General features: G+C 53.5%; 1 protein-coding gene across 1 annotated transcript in view; it reads left to right on the forward strand.

The window, feature by feature from the left end:
* The window catches only part of MCAM (melanoma cell adhesion molecule), a 155,160-nt gene that overhangs the window by 121,044 nt on the left and 14,056 nt on the right, over positions 1-20,060 (forward strand). The window contains exons 2-9 of the mRNA XM_075606598.1: positions 7,005-7,132; positions 9,130-9,337; positions 9,733-9,908; positions 10,989-11,044; positions 16,441-16,495; positions 17,688-17,775; positions 18,565-18,744; positions 19,557-19,690. Of these exons, the coding sequence (XP_075462713.1) occupies positions 7,005-7,132; positions 9,130-9,337; positions 9,733-9,908; positions 10,989-11,044; positions 16,441-16,495; positions 17,688-17,775; positions 18,565-18,744; positions 19,557-19,690 (1,025 nt within the window). The remainder of the gene's footprint in view (positions 1-7,004; positions 7,133-9,129; positions 9,338-9,732; positions 9,909-10,988; positions 11,045-16,440; positions 16,496-17,687; positions 17,776-18,564; positions 18,745-19,556; positions 19,691-20,060) is intronic.

The raw sequence follows: 20,060 nt of genomic DNA on the forward strand, positions 1-20,060 counted from the left end.
CAAACCGTGCGGCGGGAACAGGCCAAACCGTGCGTCGGGAACAGGCCAAACCGTGCGTCGGGCACAGGCCAAACCGTGCGTCGGGAACAGGCCAAACCGTGCGGCGGGGAACAGGCCAAACCGTGCGGCGGGAACAGGCCAAACCGTGCGGCGGGAGCAGGCCAAACCGTGCGGCGGGAACAGGCCAAACCGTGCGTCGGGAACAGGCCAAACCGTGCGTCGGGTACAGGCCAAACCGTGCGTCGGGAACAGGCCAAACCGTGCGTCGGGAACAGGCCAAACCGTGCGTCGGGAACAGGCCAAACCGTGCGGCGGGAACAGGCCAAACCGTGCGGCGGGAACAGGCCAAACCGTGCGGCGGGAACAGGCCAAACCGGTGCGTCGGGAACAGGCCAAACCGTGCGGCGGGAACAGGCCAAACCGTACGGCGGGAACAGGGCAAACCGTACGGCGGGAACAGGCCAAACCGTGCGGCGGGAACAGGGCAAACCGTACGGCGGGAACAGGCCAAACCGTGCGTCGGGAACAGGCCAAACCGTGCGGCGGGAACAGGCCAAACCGTGCGGCGGGAACAGGCCAAACCGTGCGGCGGGAACAGGCCCAAACCGTGCGGCGGGAGCAGGCCAAACCGTGCGGCAGGAACAGGCCAAACCGTGCGATGTCGCTGCAAAGTCATCGAGGCTTCTAGAATAGGCCCTACATTTAGTCAGAGAAGCTGTGACTCTCCCTCCCTGTCACATCACTGTGTTCCTGTCTCTCTCACTCCCCCTCTCTCTCCCCCTCCCTTTCTCTCTCTCTCCCCCTCCCTTTCTCTCTCTCTCCCCCTTCCTTTCTCTCTCTCTCTCTCCCCTCCCTTTCTCTCTCTCTCCCCCTCCCTCTCTCTCTCTCTTCCCCTCCCTTTCTCTCTCTCTCTCCCCCTCCCTTTCTCTCTCTCTCTCTCTCTCTCTCTCTCCCCCTCCCTTTCTCTCTCTCTCTCTCTCTCCCCCTCCCTTTCTCTCTCTCTCTCCCCCTCCCTTTCTCTCTCTCCCCCTCCCTTTCTCCCCTCCCCTCCCCCTCCCTTTCTCCCCTCCCCCTCACTCCCTCTCTCCCCTCACATTTCTCTTTATCTTTCCTCATATCTTCTCTCTCATGTCTTTTTTTAGTCTGTGTTTGAAATTATCATGTAAACCTTCAGCTCACTGTCTGCAGATCTGGTGATTACTAAACTGCCCTGGAATACCTCAAACTGCTCCCCCCCCCACATCCAGCGCTCTTACACTGCTCCCCCCCACACCCAGCGCTCTTACACTGCTCCCCCCCACACCCAGCGCTCTTACACTGCTCCCCCCCACACCCAGCGCTCTTACACTGCTCCCCCCCACACCCAGCGCTCTTACACTGCTAACCCCCACACCCAGCGCTCTTACACTGCTCCCCTCCACACCCAGCGCTCTTACACTGCTCCCCTCCACACCCAGCGCTCTTACACTGCTCCCCCCCACACCCAGCGCTCTTACACTGCTCCCCCCCACACCCAGCGCTCTTACACTGCTCCCCCCACACCCAGCGCTCTTACACTGCTCCCCCCACACCCAGCGCTCTTACACTGCTCCCCCACACCCAGCGCTCTTACACTGCTCCACCCCACACCCAGCGCTCTTACACTGCTCCCCCCCCCACATCCAGCGCTCTTACACTGCTCCCCCCCACACCCAGCGCTCTTACACTGCTCCCCCCCCACACCAGCGCTCTTACACTGCTCCCCCCACACCCAGCACTCTTACACTGCTCCCCCCCACACCCAGCGCTCTTACACTGCTAACCCCCACACCCAGCGCTCTTACACTGCTCCCCTCCACACCCAGCGCTCTTACACTGCTCCCCCCCACACCCAGCGCTCTTACACTGCTCCCCCCCACACCCAGCGCTCTTACACTGCTCCCCCCACACCAGCGCTCTTACACTGCTCCCCCCACACCCAGCGCTCTTACACTGCTCCCCCCACACCCAGCGCTCTTACACTGCTCCCACCCCACACCCAGCGCTCTTACACTGCTCCCCCCCCACATCCAGCGCTCTTACACTGCTCCCCCCCACACCCAGCGCTCTTACACTGCTCCCCCCCACACCCAGCGCTCTTACACTGCTCCCCCCCACACCCAGCGCTCTTACACTGCTCCCCCCACACCCAGCGCTCTTACACTGCTCCCCCCCACACCCAGCGCTCTTACACTGCTCCCCCCACACCCAGCGCTCTTACACTGCTCCCACCACACCCAGCGCTCTTACACTGCTCCCCCCACACCCAGCGCTCTTACACTGCTCCCACCCCACACCCAGCGCTCTTACACTGCTCCCACCCCACACCCAGCGCTCTTACACTGCTCCCACCCCACACCCAGCGCTCTTACACTGCTCCCCCCCACACCTAGCGCTCTTACACTGCTCCCCCCCCCACACCCAGCGCTCTTACACTGCTCCCCCCCACACCCAGCGCTCTTACACTGCTCCCCCCCCACACCCAGCGCTCTTACACTGCTCCCCCCCACACCCAGCGCTCCTAAACTGCTCCCCCCCCACCCAGCGCTCTTACACTGCTCCCCCCCCCACACCCAGCGCTCTTACACTGCTCCCCCCCCCCACACCCAGCGCTCTTACACTGCTCCCCCCACACCCAGCGCTCTTACACTGCTCCCACCCCACACCCAGCGCTCTTACACTGCTCCCACCCCACACCCAGCGCTCTTACACTGCTCCCCCCACATCCAGCGCTCTTACACTGCTCCCCCACACCCAGCGCTCTTACACTGCTCCCACCCCACACCCAGCGCTCTTACACTGCTCCCCCCCACACCCAGCGCTCTTACACTGCTCCCCCCCACACCCAGCGCTCTTACACTGCTCCCCCCCACACCCAGCGCTCTTACACTGCTCCCCCCACACCCAGCGCTCTTACACTGCTCCCCCCCACACCCAGCGCTCTTACACTACTAACCCCCACACCCAGCGCTCTTACACTGCTCCCCTCCACACCCAGCGCTCTTACACTGCTCCCCCCCCACACCCAGCGCTCTTACACTGCTCCCCCCCACACCCAGCGCTCTTACACTGCTCCCCCCCACACCCAGCGCTCTTACACTGCTCCCCCACACCCAGAGCTCTTACACTGCTCCCCCCACACCCAGCGCGCTTACACTGCTCCCCCACACCCAGCGCTCTTACACTGCTCCCACCCCACACCCAGCGCTCTTACACTGCTCCCCCCCCCACATCCAGCGCTCTTACACTGCTCCCCCCCCCAACATCCAGCGCTCTTACACTGCTCCCCCCCACACCCAGCGCTCTTACACTGCTCCCCCCCACACCCAGCGCTCTTACACTGCTCCCCCCACACCCAGCGCTCTTACACTGCTCCCCCCACACCCAGCGCTCTTACACTGCTCCCCCCACACCCAGCGCTCTTACACTGCTCCCCCCACACCCAGCGCTCTTACACTGCTCCCCCCACACCAGCGCTCTTACACTGCTCCCACCCCACACCGAGCGCTCTTACACTGCTCCCCCCCCACACCCAGCGCTCTTACACTGCTCCCCCCCCACACCCAGCGCTCTTAAACTGCTCCCCCCCCACCCAGCGCTCTTACACTGCTCCCCCCCCCACACCCAGCGCTCTTACACTGCTCCCCCCGCCACACCAGCGCTCTTACACTGCTCCCCCCCCCACACCCAGCGCTCTTACACTGCTCCCCCCACACCCAGCGCCCTTACACTGCTCCCCCCCCCCCACACCCAGCGCTCTTACACTGCTCCCCCCCACACCCAGCGCTCTTACACTGCTCCCCCCCCCACACCCAGCGCTCTTACACTGCTCCCCCACCCACACCCAGCGCTCTTACACTGCTCCCCCCCCACAACCAGCGCTCTTACACTGCTCCCCCCCACACCCAGCGCTCTTACACTGCTCCCCCCCACCCACACCCAGCGCTCTTACACTACTCCCCCCCCCCACACCCAGCGCTCTTACACTGCTACCCCCCCACACCCAGCGCTCTTACACTGCTCCCCCCCACACCCAGCGCTCTTACACTGCTCCCCCCCACACCCAGCGCTCTTACACTGCTCCCCCCCCCACCCACACCCAGCGCTCTTACACTGCTCCCCCCCACACCCAGCGCTCTTACACTGCTCCCCCCCCCACACCCAGCGCTCTTACACTGCTCCCCCCCCCACACCCAGCGCTCCTAAACTGCTCCCCCCCCACCCAGCGCTCTTACACTGCTCCCCCCCCCACACCCAGCGCTCTTACACTGCTCCCCCCCCCCACACCCAGCGCTCTTACACTGCTCCCCCCACACCCAGCGCTCTTACACTGCTCCCACCCCACACCCAGCGCTCTTACACTGCTCCCACCCCACACCCAGCGCTCTTACACTGCTCCCCCCACATCCAGCGCTCTTACACTGCTCCCCCCACACCCAGCGCTCTTACACTGCTCCCACCCCACACCCAGCGCTCTTACACTGCTCCCCCCCACACCCAGCGCTCTTACACTGCTCCCCCCCCACACCCAGCGCTCTTACACTGCTCCCCCCCCACACCCAGCGCTCTTACACTGCTCCCCCCACACCCAGCGCTCTTACACTGCTCCCCCCCACACCCAGCGCTCTTACACTACTAACCCCCACACCCAGCGCTCTTACACTGCTCCCCTCCACACCCAGCGCTCTTACACTGCTCCCCCCCCACACCCAGCGCTCTTACACTGCTCCCCCCCACACCCAGCGCTCTTACACTGCTCCCCCCCCCACACCCAGCGCTCTTACACTGCTCCCCCCACACCCAGAGCTCTTACACTGCTCCCCCCACACCCAGCGCTCTTACACTGCTCCCCCCACACCCAGCGCTCTTACACTGCTCCCCACCCCACACCCAGCGCTCTTACACTGCTCCCCCCCCCACATCCAGCGCTCTTACACTGCTCCCCCCCCCCCACATCCAGCGCTCTTACACTGCTCCCCCCCACACCCAGCGCTCTTACACTGCTCCCCCCCACACCCAGCGCTCTTACACTGCTCCCCCCACACCCAGCGCTCTTACACTGCTCCCACCCCACACCCAGCGCTCTTACACTGCTCCCCCCCCACACCCAGCGCTCTTACACTGCTCCCCCCCCACACCCAGCGCTCTTAAACTGCTCCCCCCCCCACCCAGCGCTCTTACACTGCTCCCCCCCCCACACCCAGCGCTCTTACACTGCTCCCCCGCCACACCCAGCGCTCTTACACTGCTCCCCCCCCCACACCCAGCGCTCTTACACTGCTCCCCCCACACCCAGCGCCCTTACACTGCTCCCCCCCCCCCCACACCCAGCGCTCTTACACTGCTCCCCCCCACACCCAGCGCTCTTACACTGCTCCCCCCCCCCACACCCAGCGCTCTTACACTGCTCCCCCACCCACACCCAGCGCTCTTACACTGCTCCCCTCCCACAACCAGCGCTCTTACACTGCTCCCCCCCACACCCAGCGCTCTTACACTGCTCCCCCCCACCCACACCCAGCGCTCTTACACTACTCCCCCCCCCACACCCAGCGCTCTTACACTGCTTCCCCCCCACACCCAGCGCTCTTACACTGCTCCCCCCCCACACCCAGCGCTCTTACACTGCTCCCCCCCACACCCAGCGCTCTTACACTGCTCCCCCCCCCACCCACACCCAGCGCTCTTACACTGCTCCCCCCCCCCTCCACAACCAGCGCTCTTACACTGCTCCCCCCCCCCACACCCAGCGCTCTTACACTGCTCCCCCCCCCACACGCAGCGCTATTACACTGCTCCCCCCCCACCCACACCCAGCGCTATTACACTGCCCCCCCCCCACACCCAGCGCTCTTACACTGCTCCCCCCCCCACACCCAGCGCTCTTACACTGCTCCCCCCACACCCAGCACTCATACACTGCTAACCCCCACACCCAGCGCTCTTACACTGCTAACCCCGCCCCCCCACACCCAGCGTTCTTACACTGCTCCCCCCCCACACCCAGCGCTCTTACACTGCTCCCCCCCCCACCCACACCCAGCGCTCTTTCACTGCTCCCCCCCCCACCCACACCCAGTGCTCTTACACTGCTCCCCCCCCACCCAGTGCTCTTACACTGCTCCCCCACACCTAGCTCGCTTACACTGCTCCCCCCCCCCCCACACCCAGCGCTCTTACACTGCTCCCCCCCACCCAGTGCTCTTACACTGCTCCCCCCCCCCCCCCACACCTAGCACGCTTACACTGCTACCCCACATGCAGTTCTCTTATTAAACCCTTAAACATTTGGGGGGGAGCCCAGATTGGGTGGGTATAAGTTCCCGAGACACAACCCCTTGACTGTAGGAGTTTGGGGGAGTGTAAGTGTGTGTGTAGGGGGGGGGGGGGAGGTACCATGTGAAAGGGTCGTTGTGTGAGTGTGAAACACTTCTTGTTATTAACCTCTGCACCAGCTGCAGTAATCCGGTGAGGAACCCGTGAATACAGGGTTTGTATTATACAGGATGTATGGGGAGAGGGGGAGAGAGATGGAGAGATGGAGAGATGGAGAGAGGGGAGAGAGGTGGGGGGAGAGATAGAGAGAGAGAGGTGGGGGCAGAGATAAAGGGCTGGGGGGAGAGAGAACCGCTCCCTATAACTCCTCTTATTACCCCATATAACCGCTTCCTATAACTCCTCCTATTACCCCATATAACCCCTCCTTATAACTCCTATTACTCCATATAACCGCTCCCTATAACTCCTCTTATTACCCCATATAACCGCTTCCTATAACTCCTCCTATTACCCCATATAACCCCTCCTTATAACTCCTCTGATTGCCCCATATAACCGCTCCCTATAACTCCTCTTATTACCCCATATAACCGCTCCCTATAACTCCTCCTATTGCCCCATATAACCGCTCCCGATAACAGTGTATATGGTATATATGGGAGGCCCTGTATATGTGTATGAAGGGCTCTGACGTGTCCTGTTTGCAGGGGTGTGGGGGCAGGTGGTGGTGAATCTGCCCCCGGTGGTGGAGGTGAGAGAGGGCGACACAGTCAAGATTCCCTGCAACTTCACCATCCTCGGATCTTCTAGCGTCCCCTCGCTGCACTGGCTGTATGTAAGTACCCAGCGTCGCGCCCTCCCCCTTGCAGAGCGTCGTCGCGCCCTCCCCTTGCAGAGCGTCGTCGCGCCCTCCCCTTGCAGAGCGTCGTCGCGCCCTCCCCTTGCAGAGCGTCGTCGCGCCCTCCCCTTGCAGAGCGTCGTCGCGCCCTCCCCTTGCAGAGCGTCGTCGCGCCCTCCCCTTGCAGAGCGTCGTCGCGCCCTCCCCTTGCAGAGCGTCGTCGCGCCTCCCCCTGCAGAGCGTCGTCGCGCCCTCCCCCTGCAGAGAGTGGCACCCTCACCCTACAGAGCGTCGTCACGCCCTCGCGCTACAGAGCGTCGTCACGCCCTCGCTCTACAGAGGTCTACACTACAGTATAAGAATATTTCCACATTAGCAAACGGTTTGAATTGCTATCTACCCCCACCCGCAGGTGACATGTGTAACTGCGCCCCTGTGGGCTGCGTCTCTATCTGGAATGTGCAAACATTATTTCTTTGCTGGGTCTCTTAAAAATGGCGTCCGACCCGTTCTTTTTCTCTCCCCTGGGGAAAAAATGCTAACAGTTACAAGGAGAAGTATCTCTCTGTGAGACATTATTACTACATATAATGACAAAAAGTTCTCGTTAGCAGCGGCTAAAGGGGCAGTCCCACTTAGAAGGGGGAAATGAAAACGTGCTGACCCCTTTTTTACGGTAATTGTTACCCGAGACAGATTCCGTCGCCCCTATAACCCCGTCCTGTAGCACCAAAGGGTTTCACGCAAGCATTGTGCTTCTTTGCATGCCGTGGAAAATGAAGGTGTTTCCCTTTTCTCCGGGGACACTGAATTTCAGCAGGTTGGCCGTTCCTGTGTATCTGTAATGCCGGTTTGAAAATTACTTTACAAACTAATAACAAAACAAAAAAAAAGGACAATTTACACGGGGGGGGGGGGGGGGGGGTTTGAGGACGGACAAACAGCCTGATCGGCAACAGACACCTGATAAAGATTGTAAAACCCCTGCAAAGTTTTAGTTTACCATAGAAATGTTCAAAGTTTCAAAGTTACATGGACACAGGGCCGGTAATTACAGAGTTGTCACCGTTACAAACAAATGCAGGAGTTTTTTTATTTTTTTGTTACTTACATTTTTATTGGTTTTCAAGGCAAAGTAGTAATACAGCGTATAGCCGTTGCTTCATTTAGCAACCAACAGAAATCACAAATAAAATCATATCGAAAAAACATAATACAAAATAAGTTAATGGGGGGAGGGGGGTTCCTTATCTTTGTATATCGCCCCCTTATCACGGAGTCATGGTATAAGGGTTTTATTTGGTTCTGTGTGGTACTTGGGTATCCAGGGCGCCTGCTCCCCGCGCGGTCTCGCCTCTCCTCTGATTTCGGATCTGTCTGATCTCCCTGCGGTCCAGCTCACACCCCGAACGTCAGATGAGAACGCGTCCGATACTATCATAGCCAAATTGGGGTCACCTCTACCCCTGGGATGTCTGTCTGCGCCAGCCGCGGCGGCCAGACTTTTAGGAACTTTACGCCGGTGTCATTAACCTTCCCGCCTGGCACACGTAAGAAATTCTGTCCCCGAATCCTGGGGACTGTGGGAATGTCCTTTGGGTTCCGTGGTGCTGCGATCTCGTCGCTGTTGCAAAATGAGCAACTCGTTTATTCTCCACCCTGGCCAGGCCCCCCAGGGAAGGTCTAGTAGAAAAAGCCACGGGTCCAATGGAATTGCGAGATCAAAAGGGGCCGATCTGGGGACAGGACCACAGCTCATGTAACAAATCGGCGGACTCCACATGGTCTCGGGCACAATGGGGGTACCCCGGTACAAATCTGGAAAGTGTTAGTGGGGTGAGACCATCTCGTTCACACTTTATATGCGTTCCAATGCGCGAGTTTTGATAGCGGAGTTAGTTTGCGGCACGTGGCGAGTTTTTTTTAGAGTTTATACGTTTCCCGCGGGTATAGATATTAAGCAGCCCCCCCCCCCCCCCCCCGTCTCTCTGCAGGATAAGAACGGGCGTCAGACGGTATATACCAGCGGGCCGGAAGGGATATCCGCGGGCGAGTCGGAGCTGAAGGGGCGAGTGAGCGTGGCGGAGGATTTCACGCTGGTGATCAGCGACACGCGGTTGCAGGATGAGCGGATATTCATCTGTCGGGTGGAGGCTGAGAGCGGTGAATCCGGGGAGAACCGCACGCAGCTGCGCGTCTACAGTGAGTGCTGAGTATCACTGGGAGAGGGTAGAGTGTGTGTGTGACACACTACATGTGTCTGTGCGTGTAATGGGCCCACATGCTGTGTATTTGTGCAATAACATGTTATATGCGTGTTATGAGTGTGTGCATGCCCATTCTTCATGAATATGTGTGTCTATGGTATAAGTAATGTGTCTATATCAGTGCTGAAAAATAGTTTATATTTTTCTGTGTAACTACTTAGGATAAACATACTGACAAAATCTTTAAATAGCAAAAAAATCATAAATACGTATTACAAATAATCTCCCATTCCTTCTCCATTCACATTTACCGCAGGGCTAAAATGTGTAATTTTTTCCTCTATAATATTGCCAACATCTGCCCTTTCCTCAGTGAATTTACTGCTATAGCTCTGATGCCTGCCCGTATCCTCTCCCACCTGGATTACTGTAACATGCAGCTCACCGGCCTCCCGGCCCCGCAACATTCTCCTCTGCAATCTGTCCCAAACTCTGCTGCTAGAATATTCGCACTTTCACTAAAACAGTCCCTCTCCTGGCTTCCCATCACATTTCGGATCACCCACGTTGGTCTCCTCCTTGCCTTCAAGGCTCTCCCCTCACCTGCTCCTCCCTACTCATCAGCTGTGATCTCTCGCTCTGCCCCTGCTCGTCTCCTGCGCTCTGCCCATAACTGTCTCCTCTCCACACCTTTCACCTTACTGCTGTCTCTCACCTTAAAGCTCTCTGCCCCTTACCCGTGGGACTCCCTCACACTCCGTATACACCAAGCACCTTCTCTCCCACCTTTACTGCTGTCTCTTACCTTAAACCTCTCTGCCCCTTACCCGTGGGACTCCCTCACACTCCATATACACCAAGCACCTTCTCTCCCACCTTTAACACTAACCTTAAACTCACCTCTTACATGAAGCATCCCAATAACCTGGATTCATGGCCACTGTCCCACACCCACAGGTACTCCTACCAACCACCGTGGCCAAGCACTGCATGTACCCACCATCAAGGCCAGGCACTGCCATCCACTGCACTTATTCCCTCACCTGCTGTCTCTGTAACTCTCCCATCACACCACTTAGATTGTAAGCTCTTCAGGGCAGGGATTTCCTTTCCTATTACCTGATTTTGTTTATTGCACTTATTGTATTATAATTCCCTGTACTGTATTATCTCTCTTGTGAAGCACTGAGTACATTGTGGGCGCTACATAAATTAAGATGTGTGTGTGTGTGTGTGTGTGTGTGTGTGCGTGCGTGTGTGCGTGCGTGTGTGCGTGCGTGCGTGCGTGTGTGTATAGAGCTGGGAGAAAAAGTTTGTGAACCACTTAGGATTTTCACATATTTCAAACCTAAAATGTTATGATACATGATAAAAACATGATACTTTTTCAACATTTATTTTCCCACAATTGATGAAACATTCAGTATCCGTGTGTGACAAAGTCTGTGGCCCGTTACATTCAGTACCCGGTGGCCCGTTACATTCAGTACCTGGTGGCCCGTTACATTCAGTACCTGGTGGCCCGTTACATTCAGTACCCGGTGGCCCTCCCTTGAGCAGCAATAACTTCAGCTGCGCGTGTCCTGTAACTTTCGGTCAGTCTCTCACATCGGGTCTGAGGAATTTAGCTCCATTCCTCCTTACAGAACTGCTTCAGCTCAGGGATATTTGAGGGCTTCCTGGCATGGACCGCTCGCTTCAGGTCCTGCCACAATATTTCCATGGGGTTTAGGTCCGGACTTTGACCAGGCCATTCTAACACTCGGAGTTCCTTCTTCTGCAGCCACGCTCTTGTAGATCTGATTGTATGTTTAGGATCATTGTCTTGCTGCATGACCCACTTTCACTTCAGCTCACAGACGGATGGCCTGACATTCTCCTCTAGAATCTTCAGATACAATGCAGAATTCATGGCTGTGTCAATGATGGCAAAGCTGTCCAGGTCCTAAGGTAGCAAATCAGCCCCAAACCATCACACTCCCACCACCCTGCTTGACGGTTGAGATTTGTTTCTTCTGTTCAAACACAGTTTTGGATTTTGCTAAAACATAACGTTTCTCATTGAGACCAAAAAGTTCTACCTTTGACTCGTCTGTCCAGAGAACATTGTTCCAGAAGTTTTGTGGATCATCTATGTGCTCTTTGGCAAATTTCAGATGGCAGCAATGTTCTTTTTAGAGAGCAGTGGTTTCCTCCTGGCTATCCACCATTCTTGTTCAGTCTTTTTCTCGTAGCGGAGTCATGAACACTCAACATTAGCCAAGGCGAGAGTGGCCTGCAGATCCTTGGATGTTACTCTGGGGTTCTTTGTGACTTCCTGGATGAATTGCCGGTTTGTTCTTGGAGAGATTTTGGTTGGACGACCGCTCTTGGGTAGAGTGACTGAGGTCTTGAACTTTCTCCATCTGTCTGACAGTGGATTGGTGGATCCCCAAAGCCTTAGAAATGGTTTCCCTTTCTAGACTGATTGGCATTAATAACTGCCTTTCTGAGGTCCTCAGAGATTTCTTTTGATTGTGGCATTACGTGTTTCCACATACCTGTATGGTGAAGACCAAACTCCAGACGTTTCTGATCTTTATATAGGGTGGGGCCTCCCAAACTCACACCTGAAGATCTACCTAATTATTTAAACACCTGATTCTCATTATCCCCTTTAATTTAGCTGATAAAACCTTCACTTACTTTTGCACATACCCTGACTCTTAATTACTCATTGTTTGTCTAATTTGCACTTCATTTTGTTTCAAAAGACATGGAATTGGTTAAATTAAACCCTATTGGATATTTAAGAAAAGACGGGTTTTGAATCAAGAAGGACAAACTATGGAATTTCCATAATTGTCAGACTTTTTCTCCCCACTATATAATATGAAGTGTAGAACCAAAAAGGGGGGGGGGGAATTGGACCTAAAGCGCATAGGAGAGACAAAAAGAGAAAACAAACCATTGTGTACTCTGTATATTGCACAGTCAGATGTTGCTAAGGAATCGCACTACCAAGATAACAGATAAAAACAAGCAGGCAGGGGTAGTCTTAGCTGTTTGTTGTATTCAGGAAAATCCAATTTACCGAATTCAGCTGGGCTCCCTCCGAAATCCGACTGCTGGGCTCACAGGATTCAGAAGCTTTAACCCAGCTGGGCCCTCAGAGAAGATATAAGATAAGGAAAAAGAGGAATGTACAAAAGTACAACAATATGTATTTGTAAAAACACATAAAAGGATATGTTCCCCAGATAACACTGCACACCGTATCTTCCGAGACCCCTAGTCCCCTCCGTGAAATGTCCTGCACATTGCGTTCCTCCTCACTGGCCTCACGCTGGGTTCCTCCGGTGTACAGGAGTCCTAGGCGGTTCACAGAGACGTCCCGCGTCCTGTGTCCTTCTCTGTCGCTGATACCGTGCTCCCGGATTACTTCCACGACTCGTGACGGATACACTCAAAGACTGATATATATATATATATATATATATATATATATATATGATATATATATATATATATCTATCCCCCAGTCCCCCATGACTATAAACCACCCTGAAGAAGGTGCCACTGCAGGATCGAAACATTGGTTATCCTAATACAATTGTGTATGTATGTATGTATGTATGTGTATGTATGTATGTATGTATGTATGTATGTATGTATGTATATATTATATATATATATATATATATATATATATATATATTATATATATATATATATATATATATATATATTTATATATGTCATGTGACATCATGACGCCGAGGTGGGGGGGGGGGGTGAGGGTACCACCGGCAGGGGGGCGCAGGGAAAAAAAATTGCGCCCCCTGTATGTATGTAGAGGAGATTACACAAGCGCTCCTCAAATTAAAACTAAGCAGCCAATGTGGACCTGACTTACTACAATCTAAGTTCCTAAGACTTGGTGCCCCAGCCATTGACAAACCAAATGCTTCCATAGTCAACTCTATCCTGTCTGCAGGCCATATCCCCCAGACCTGGAAAACTGCCAGATTTATCCCAATCTTCAAAAGTGGGGACAAAAACACTGTCTCAAACTACAGGCCAATCTCCCTTCTCCCAATCCTATCCAAAGTCATGGAAAAATGTGTCCACTCCCAATTAAGCGATTACTATACCAAGACAAATTTCCCTAGCCAATTCCAATCTGGCTTTCGCCCCAAACACTCCACGGTAACTACCCCTGCTAAAAGTTTGCAATGAAATCCAGTGTGGAATGGAACGGGGACAACTCACTGGTGCAATATTCCTAGATTTTGCAAAGGCTTTTGATACTGTTGATCATAGTATCCTGCTTAACAAACTCCAGAGCTCTGGAATAGGGAAGCATGCTTTAAACTGGTTTCAGTCCTACCTATCAGGTAGATCCTAACGTGTCCATCTCGGGCTCTAACTCCAACCCCCTGGATATCACCTGTGGTGTCCCGCAAGGCTCTGTTCTGGGGCCCCTACTCTTCTCAGTGTTCATCAATGATCTTCCCACAGATTGTAAGGAAGCTTCAATACACATGTATGCAGATGACACAATCCTATATGCACACAGCCATAGCCTCTCTGACCTTCAATACATACTTCAGTCTGACTTTTTGAGACTCGAAACCTGGATTTCCCAAAACAAACTGTTTTTAAACACTGACAAGACTGTAACAATGGTATTTGGGACCAAGACATTTTTTAAAGCTTCCAGTGACTGAGCTCCAGATCAGAACCAGCGCTAACACCACTCTAACTCCTGTTATTAGTTTTACATACCTGGGCATATGGTTTGACTCCCACTTAACATTCGGGATGCACATTGATACCCTGACATCCAAACCTATGCCAAACTAGGGGTACTTTACAGGAACAAATCCTCCCTAAGTCTCCTGGTCAGAAAGTGTGTCGCACAGCAGATGCTAATGCCAATTATCGACTATGGAGACATAGTATACAGCTCGGCACCCCAAAACCACCATAGCAAACTTGACACCTTCTACAATTCAATTTGCCGTTTTGTTCTCCAATGCAACTATAACACACATCACTGCGATATGCTCAAAGAACTAGATTGGCCATCACTTGAGTCTAGGCGCAAAGTTCACCTTTCCTGTCTTGATTTCAAATACTTCCTGGACGAGCTACCCGTCTATCTGAACAAGCTCCTCACCCCTACCACATGCAGCACTTATCATCTGAGATCTGACTCCAAAAGACTGTTCATGGTCCCAAGGCTCAACAAAGTATCCGCCGTTCCTCCTTCTCTTACAGTGCCCCCCAAAACTGGAACAACCTACCAGAGACTCTCACATCCACCACCAGTTTAAGTTCTTTTAAAACTAAGGCTGTTTCACATTTTAATCTGGTCTGTAACTGTTACATACGCCCATAATATATATTATCTCTAACTGTGCATGCATTTTTTATAAATAAATATATACATGTGTATATATAATATATATACATATATAATACTATACCCATCGTAACATACGCCGATCCAGATCTGAAAAGTTCTGTCTCTTATACATACATACATATACTTACATACATATACATACATATACTTACATACATATACATACATATACTTACATACATACATATACTTACATACATACATATACTTACATACATACATACACTTACATACATACACATACATACATATACACATACACATACATACATACATACATATTGTGACAAACAGCTTACTCCGGGGCTCCGCTGCTTTTCCGGGACGGTTAGAACACGGTCTTTTGGGGTAGGTTAAATGAGGAGGCGTCACGTACTGTTCCTTTAAACAGGCTGTGCCTGGTTTATTCAGTCCCCAGGCACTGAGACTGCCACAGTGCATACAACAAAACACATCAAAACAAAAGCTGCTCACCTGAGCGATAACTTAACTTAGATTTCCCTAACTCAGGGTGGAAGTGGCTTTTCCACTTTCCAACAACAAAACAAGGTACTTTTGCAGAGTTAGCCAAATGAATAGAACAATTGAACCTGTGTGGGGGGAAGGGGCTTCTCCCCACTGTGTTCAGCAGCCTTCCAGGCTCTGGAGAAGAGACAAGAGCAAACAGGAAATCAGTCTTACATACCTGATTTCTAATTAGCATGACAGGTGACAGAAATCCCTCAGTTCCAGCGCTTGCCCAAAACTGTGGGATGGAGTGCATGTATTATAAGGCTGCACTCCCAGGCCAGACAGGATAGAAACTGTTCAGTATCCTGGGAGCCCTATATATGGAATTTATTACCATCCCCTGGTTTCTGTCACAATATACATACATACATACATATACTTACATACATACATACACATACACACATATACTTACATATACACATACACATACACTTGCATATACACATACACATACATACATACATATACTTACATATACTTACATATACTTACATACACATACATACATACATACATACACATACATACACATACATACACATACATACACATACATACATACATACACATACATACATATACACATACACATACATACATATACTTACATATACACATACACATACTTACATATACACATACACATACATACATACATACATACATACATACATACACTTACATATACTTAAGTACATACATACACATACACATACATACACATACACATACATACTTATACTTGCATACACATACACATACATACATACATACATACATATACTTACATATACACATACATACATACATACATATACATACATATACTTACACACATAACATATACATACATATACATACATATACATACATAACATACATATACATACATACATACATACAACCGGAATGGGGATCTCACACACATTGAATGTAAAAAATGTTGAAATGTTGGACTCGATGGATATGTCGTTTTTAATTTAATCTGCGGGGTTCCTGTGATATGTGGATGTCATGATACAGATATGTTGTCATTAATTTAAAGGGTTAACTCTTACTCTGGCAGTGAAAGAGTTATTTTGGATGGTGTGGACAGGAATGCAATGTGACCCTGTTTTGCAGCGGAGGGCTGCTGGTCTCACATTTCTCATCTCTCTGCCTAGAGGCTCCTGAAGTGCCGAAATCAAAATGACAGATGTTGGGATATTGGTGACAAACGAAAGCACTGAGGTAATAATGTGCACCGTGACAGGGCACAGCGGGGGGAGGGGGGGTGACAGTGCGACAGGGCACTGCTAGGGGTGACAGTGTGACAGGGCACTGCTGTGGGGGATGACACTGTGACAGGGCACTGCTGTAGGGGATGACACGGTGACAGGGCACTGCTGAGGGGGTGACACGGTGACAGGGCACTGCTGGGGGTGACACTGACAGGACACTGCTGGGGGGGTGACACTGTGACAGGGCACTGCTGGGGGGTGACACCGTGACAGGGCACTGCTGGGGGGGGAAACACTGTGACAGGGCACTGCTGGGGAGTGACACGTGACAGGGCACTGCTGGGGGGGGGGGGGGGGTGACACTGTGACAGGGCACTGCTGGGGGGGTGACACTGTGACAGGGCACTGCTGGGGGGGTGACACTGTGACAGGGCACTGCTGGGGAGTGACACCGTGACAGGGCACTGCTGGGGGAGTGACACTGTGACGGCACTACTGGGGGGTGACACTGTGACAGGACACTGCTGGGGGGTGACACTGACAGGACACTGCTAGGGGGTGACAGTGTGACAAGGCACTGCTGGGGGGTGACACTGTGACAGGGCACTGCTGTGGGGTGACACTGTGACAGGGCACTGCTGGGGGGTGACACTGTGACAGGGCACTGCTGGGGGGTGACACTGTGACAGGGCACTGCTGGGGGGTGACACTGTGACAGGGCACTGCTGGGGGGGGTGACACCGTGACAGGGCACTGCTGGGGGGGGGGGGGGGGGTGACACCGTGACAGGGCACTGCTGGCGGGGGTGACACTGTGACAGGGCACTGCTGGGGAGTGACACCGTGACAGGGCACTGCTGGGGGGGTGACACTGTGACGGCACTACTGGGGGGTGACACTGTGACAGGACACTGCTGGGGGGTGACACTGACAGGACACTGCTGGGGGGTGACACTGACAGGACTCTGCTGGGGGGTGACAGTGTGACAGGGCACTGCTGGGGGGTGACACTGTGACAGGGCACTGCTGTGGGGTGACACTGTGACAGGGCACTGCTGGGGGGGTGACAGTGTGACAGGGCACTGCTGGGGGGTGACAGTGTGACAGGGCACTGCTGGGGGGTGACAGTGTGACAGGGCACTGCTGGGGGGATGACAGTGTGACAGGGCACTGCTGTGGGGTGACACTGTGTCTGTCTTGCAGATTGCGAGCTGTGTCAGTAAGAACGGGTTCCCAGCGCCTCACATCACCTGGTACAAGAATCGGACGCCTCTGAGTAACGGAAAAGAGCGTACGTGTAGCACTGACTGGAGATCGGACTCTCCCACTACAAAGGCCAGGCATTTAGGCCTCTTCTAATATGCCCCCGTGGTAGCATAGGGGTTAATAAAAGTGTTAGGCCGCGCGTATAGTGCCCGCGACCGGCGACGGGATAGGTAACGTCACCCGTCTCCGCTAGCGAAAGTTATATTTCGCTTTGCGACGGCGTCGCAGGTTCATGGCATTTGATTGGTTCAGGGGCTGTCACATGAGGCGACAGCCCCTGAAAAATCAAATATTCCCGGCTTCCAAAGTCCGCGACGCGACATCGCTCCGTCGCATTGCCGCCGTCGCGCTTACTATAAGCGGCGGCGGAAAGGGATTTGATGTTGGGCGGCATCGCCCGTCGCGGGCACTATACGCACGGCCTTACTTGTAATATCCCCGCCTCTCCCCTCCCCCCCTCACTTCTTTTCTCTGACTCGCTCTTCTTCCCTCTCCTCTCCCCTCTTCCCTCACTTTTCTCTGACTCCCCTCCCTCACCTCTCCCCCCCTCACTTCTTTTCTCTGACTCTCCCCTCTCCTCCTTCTCCTCTCCCCTCTCCCCCTCACTTCTTTTCTCTGACTCACTCCTCTCTCTGTCTTCCCTCTATCTGCTCCATCTCTCTTTCTTTGTGTGTCTCTCTCTCTTCTTCCCCTTTATCCCTCTGTCTCTCCATCGCCTTCCTGCCTCTACTACCCCCTCTCCTAGCCATCTCTGTCTCTCCCTCTCCCCATGTCTCTCTCTTCTCTCATGTTTCTCTCTCTCTCCCTCTCTTAGAGGTTGCGGTCACTTCTCAGGTGATCCAGGAGTCCAGCGGTCTCTTCACGGTCAGCAGCACTCTCTCGTTGCCCGTGCAGCGGTCTGACAGCAACGCTTTCTTTTACTGTGAGGTCGCGTATCAGCTGCCCGGCGGCGACCACATGATGGAGTCGGAACGCTGGAACATCACTGTATTATGTACGCGAGGGGCGAGGGGCGAGGGGCGAGGGGCGTCACATGGCTGCCATAGTGTCGGCGATTTGGGGGGACATCTGGGAGTGTGTGTACTTTGGGTATCTGTATTTGTGGGGGGTTGTATTTATTGGGGTTCTGTGTTTGGAGTGGGGGTATCTGTATTTGGGAAGTGTGTATTTGTGGGTTTTCTGTATTTGGAGGGGGTGTCTGTATTTGGGGGGAGGATCTGTATTTGTGGGGGTTGTATTTCTTGGGGTGCCTATAATTGGGAAGTGTGTATTTAGGGGGTGTCTGTATTTGTGGGGTTTCTGTATTTGGAGGGGGTGCATGTATTTGGGTGGTGTCTGTATTTGGGGGGGGGGTGCCTGTATTTGGAGGAAGTGTCTGTATTTGAGGAGTGTCTGTATTGGGGGTTTAGTGCCTGTATTTGGGGGGGGTGCCTGTATTTGGGGGGGGTGCCTGTATTTGGAGGGGGTGCCTATATTTGGAGGGGGTGCCTATATTTGGAGGGGGTGCCTGTATTTGGGGGGGTTGCCTGTATTTGGGGGGGTTGCCTGTATTTGGAGGGGGTGCCTGTATTTGGAGGGGGTGCCTGTATTTGGAGGGGGTGCCTGTATTTGGAGGGGGTACTTGTATTTGGGTGGTGCCTGTATTTGAGGAGTGTCTGTATTTGTGGAATTTCTGTATTTGGAGGGGGTGCATGTATTTGGGTGGTGCATATATTTGGAGGGGGTGCCTGTATTTGGAGGGGGTGCCTGTATGTGAGGAGTGTCTGTATTTGGGGGGGGGCTCACATACCTTTTGCTCTCCCCCAGACCCCAACATGAAGCTGACCCTGCTGAAGAAGAGTCCTCTCGGGCCGGTGAAAGAAGGGGACACTGTGGAGCTGAGATGTGAGGGGGACGGGAGTCCCCAGCCCGAGAGAACCTACTCCAGGACTATCGCTGAGGTCGGGGATCATCACCCCTTTATCCCCACCCCTATATCCCCATCTCTCTTGCAAACCCTCCTACTCCCCACCTCCTACTCCCCACCTCCTACTCCCCACCTCCTACTCTCCACCTCCTACTCCCCATGTCTCATGTCAAACTCCTTTGTCCCTCTCACCTTAATCTGTTTCTATGATCAACTCTCCCCCCATTCCCCCCTCCCTCTCTCTGACCTCCTTCTCCCCCTCCCTCCCGATCCCCTCTCCCCCTCCCAGTCTCTCTCCGCTTCTCTTTCTCTTGACTGGAGATGTGTGAATGTTTTCAAATGTGTTTGCACATTTTTAATACATTGTGTTTTGTCAAGACATGTTCTCAGAAGTTCACACATCC

Source organism: Ascaphus truei, chromosome 6, assembly GCF_040206685.1.
Source record: "Ascaphus truei isolate aAscTru1 chromosome 6, aAscTru1.hap1, whole genome shotgun sequence".
Classification (NCBI taxonomy): domain Eukaryota; kingdom Metazoa; phylum Chordata; class Amphibia; order Anura; family Ascaphidae; genus Ascaphus; species Ascaphus truei.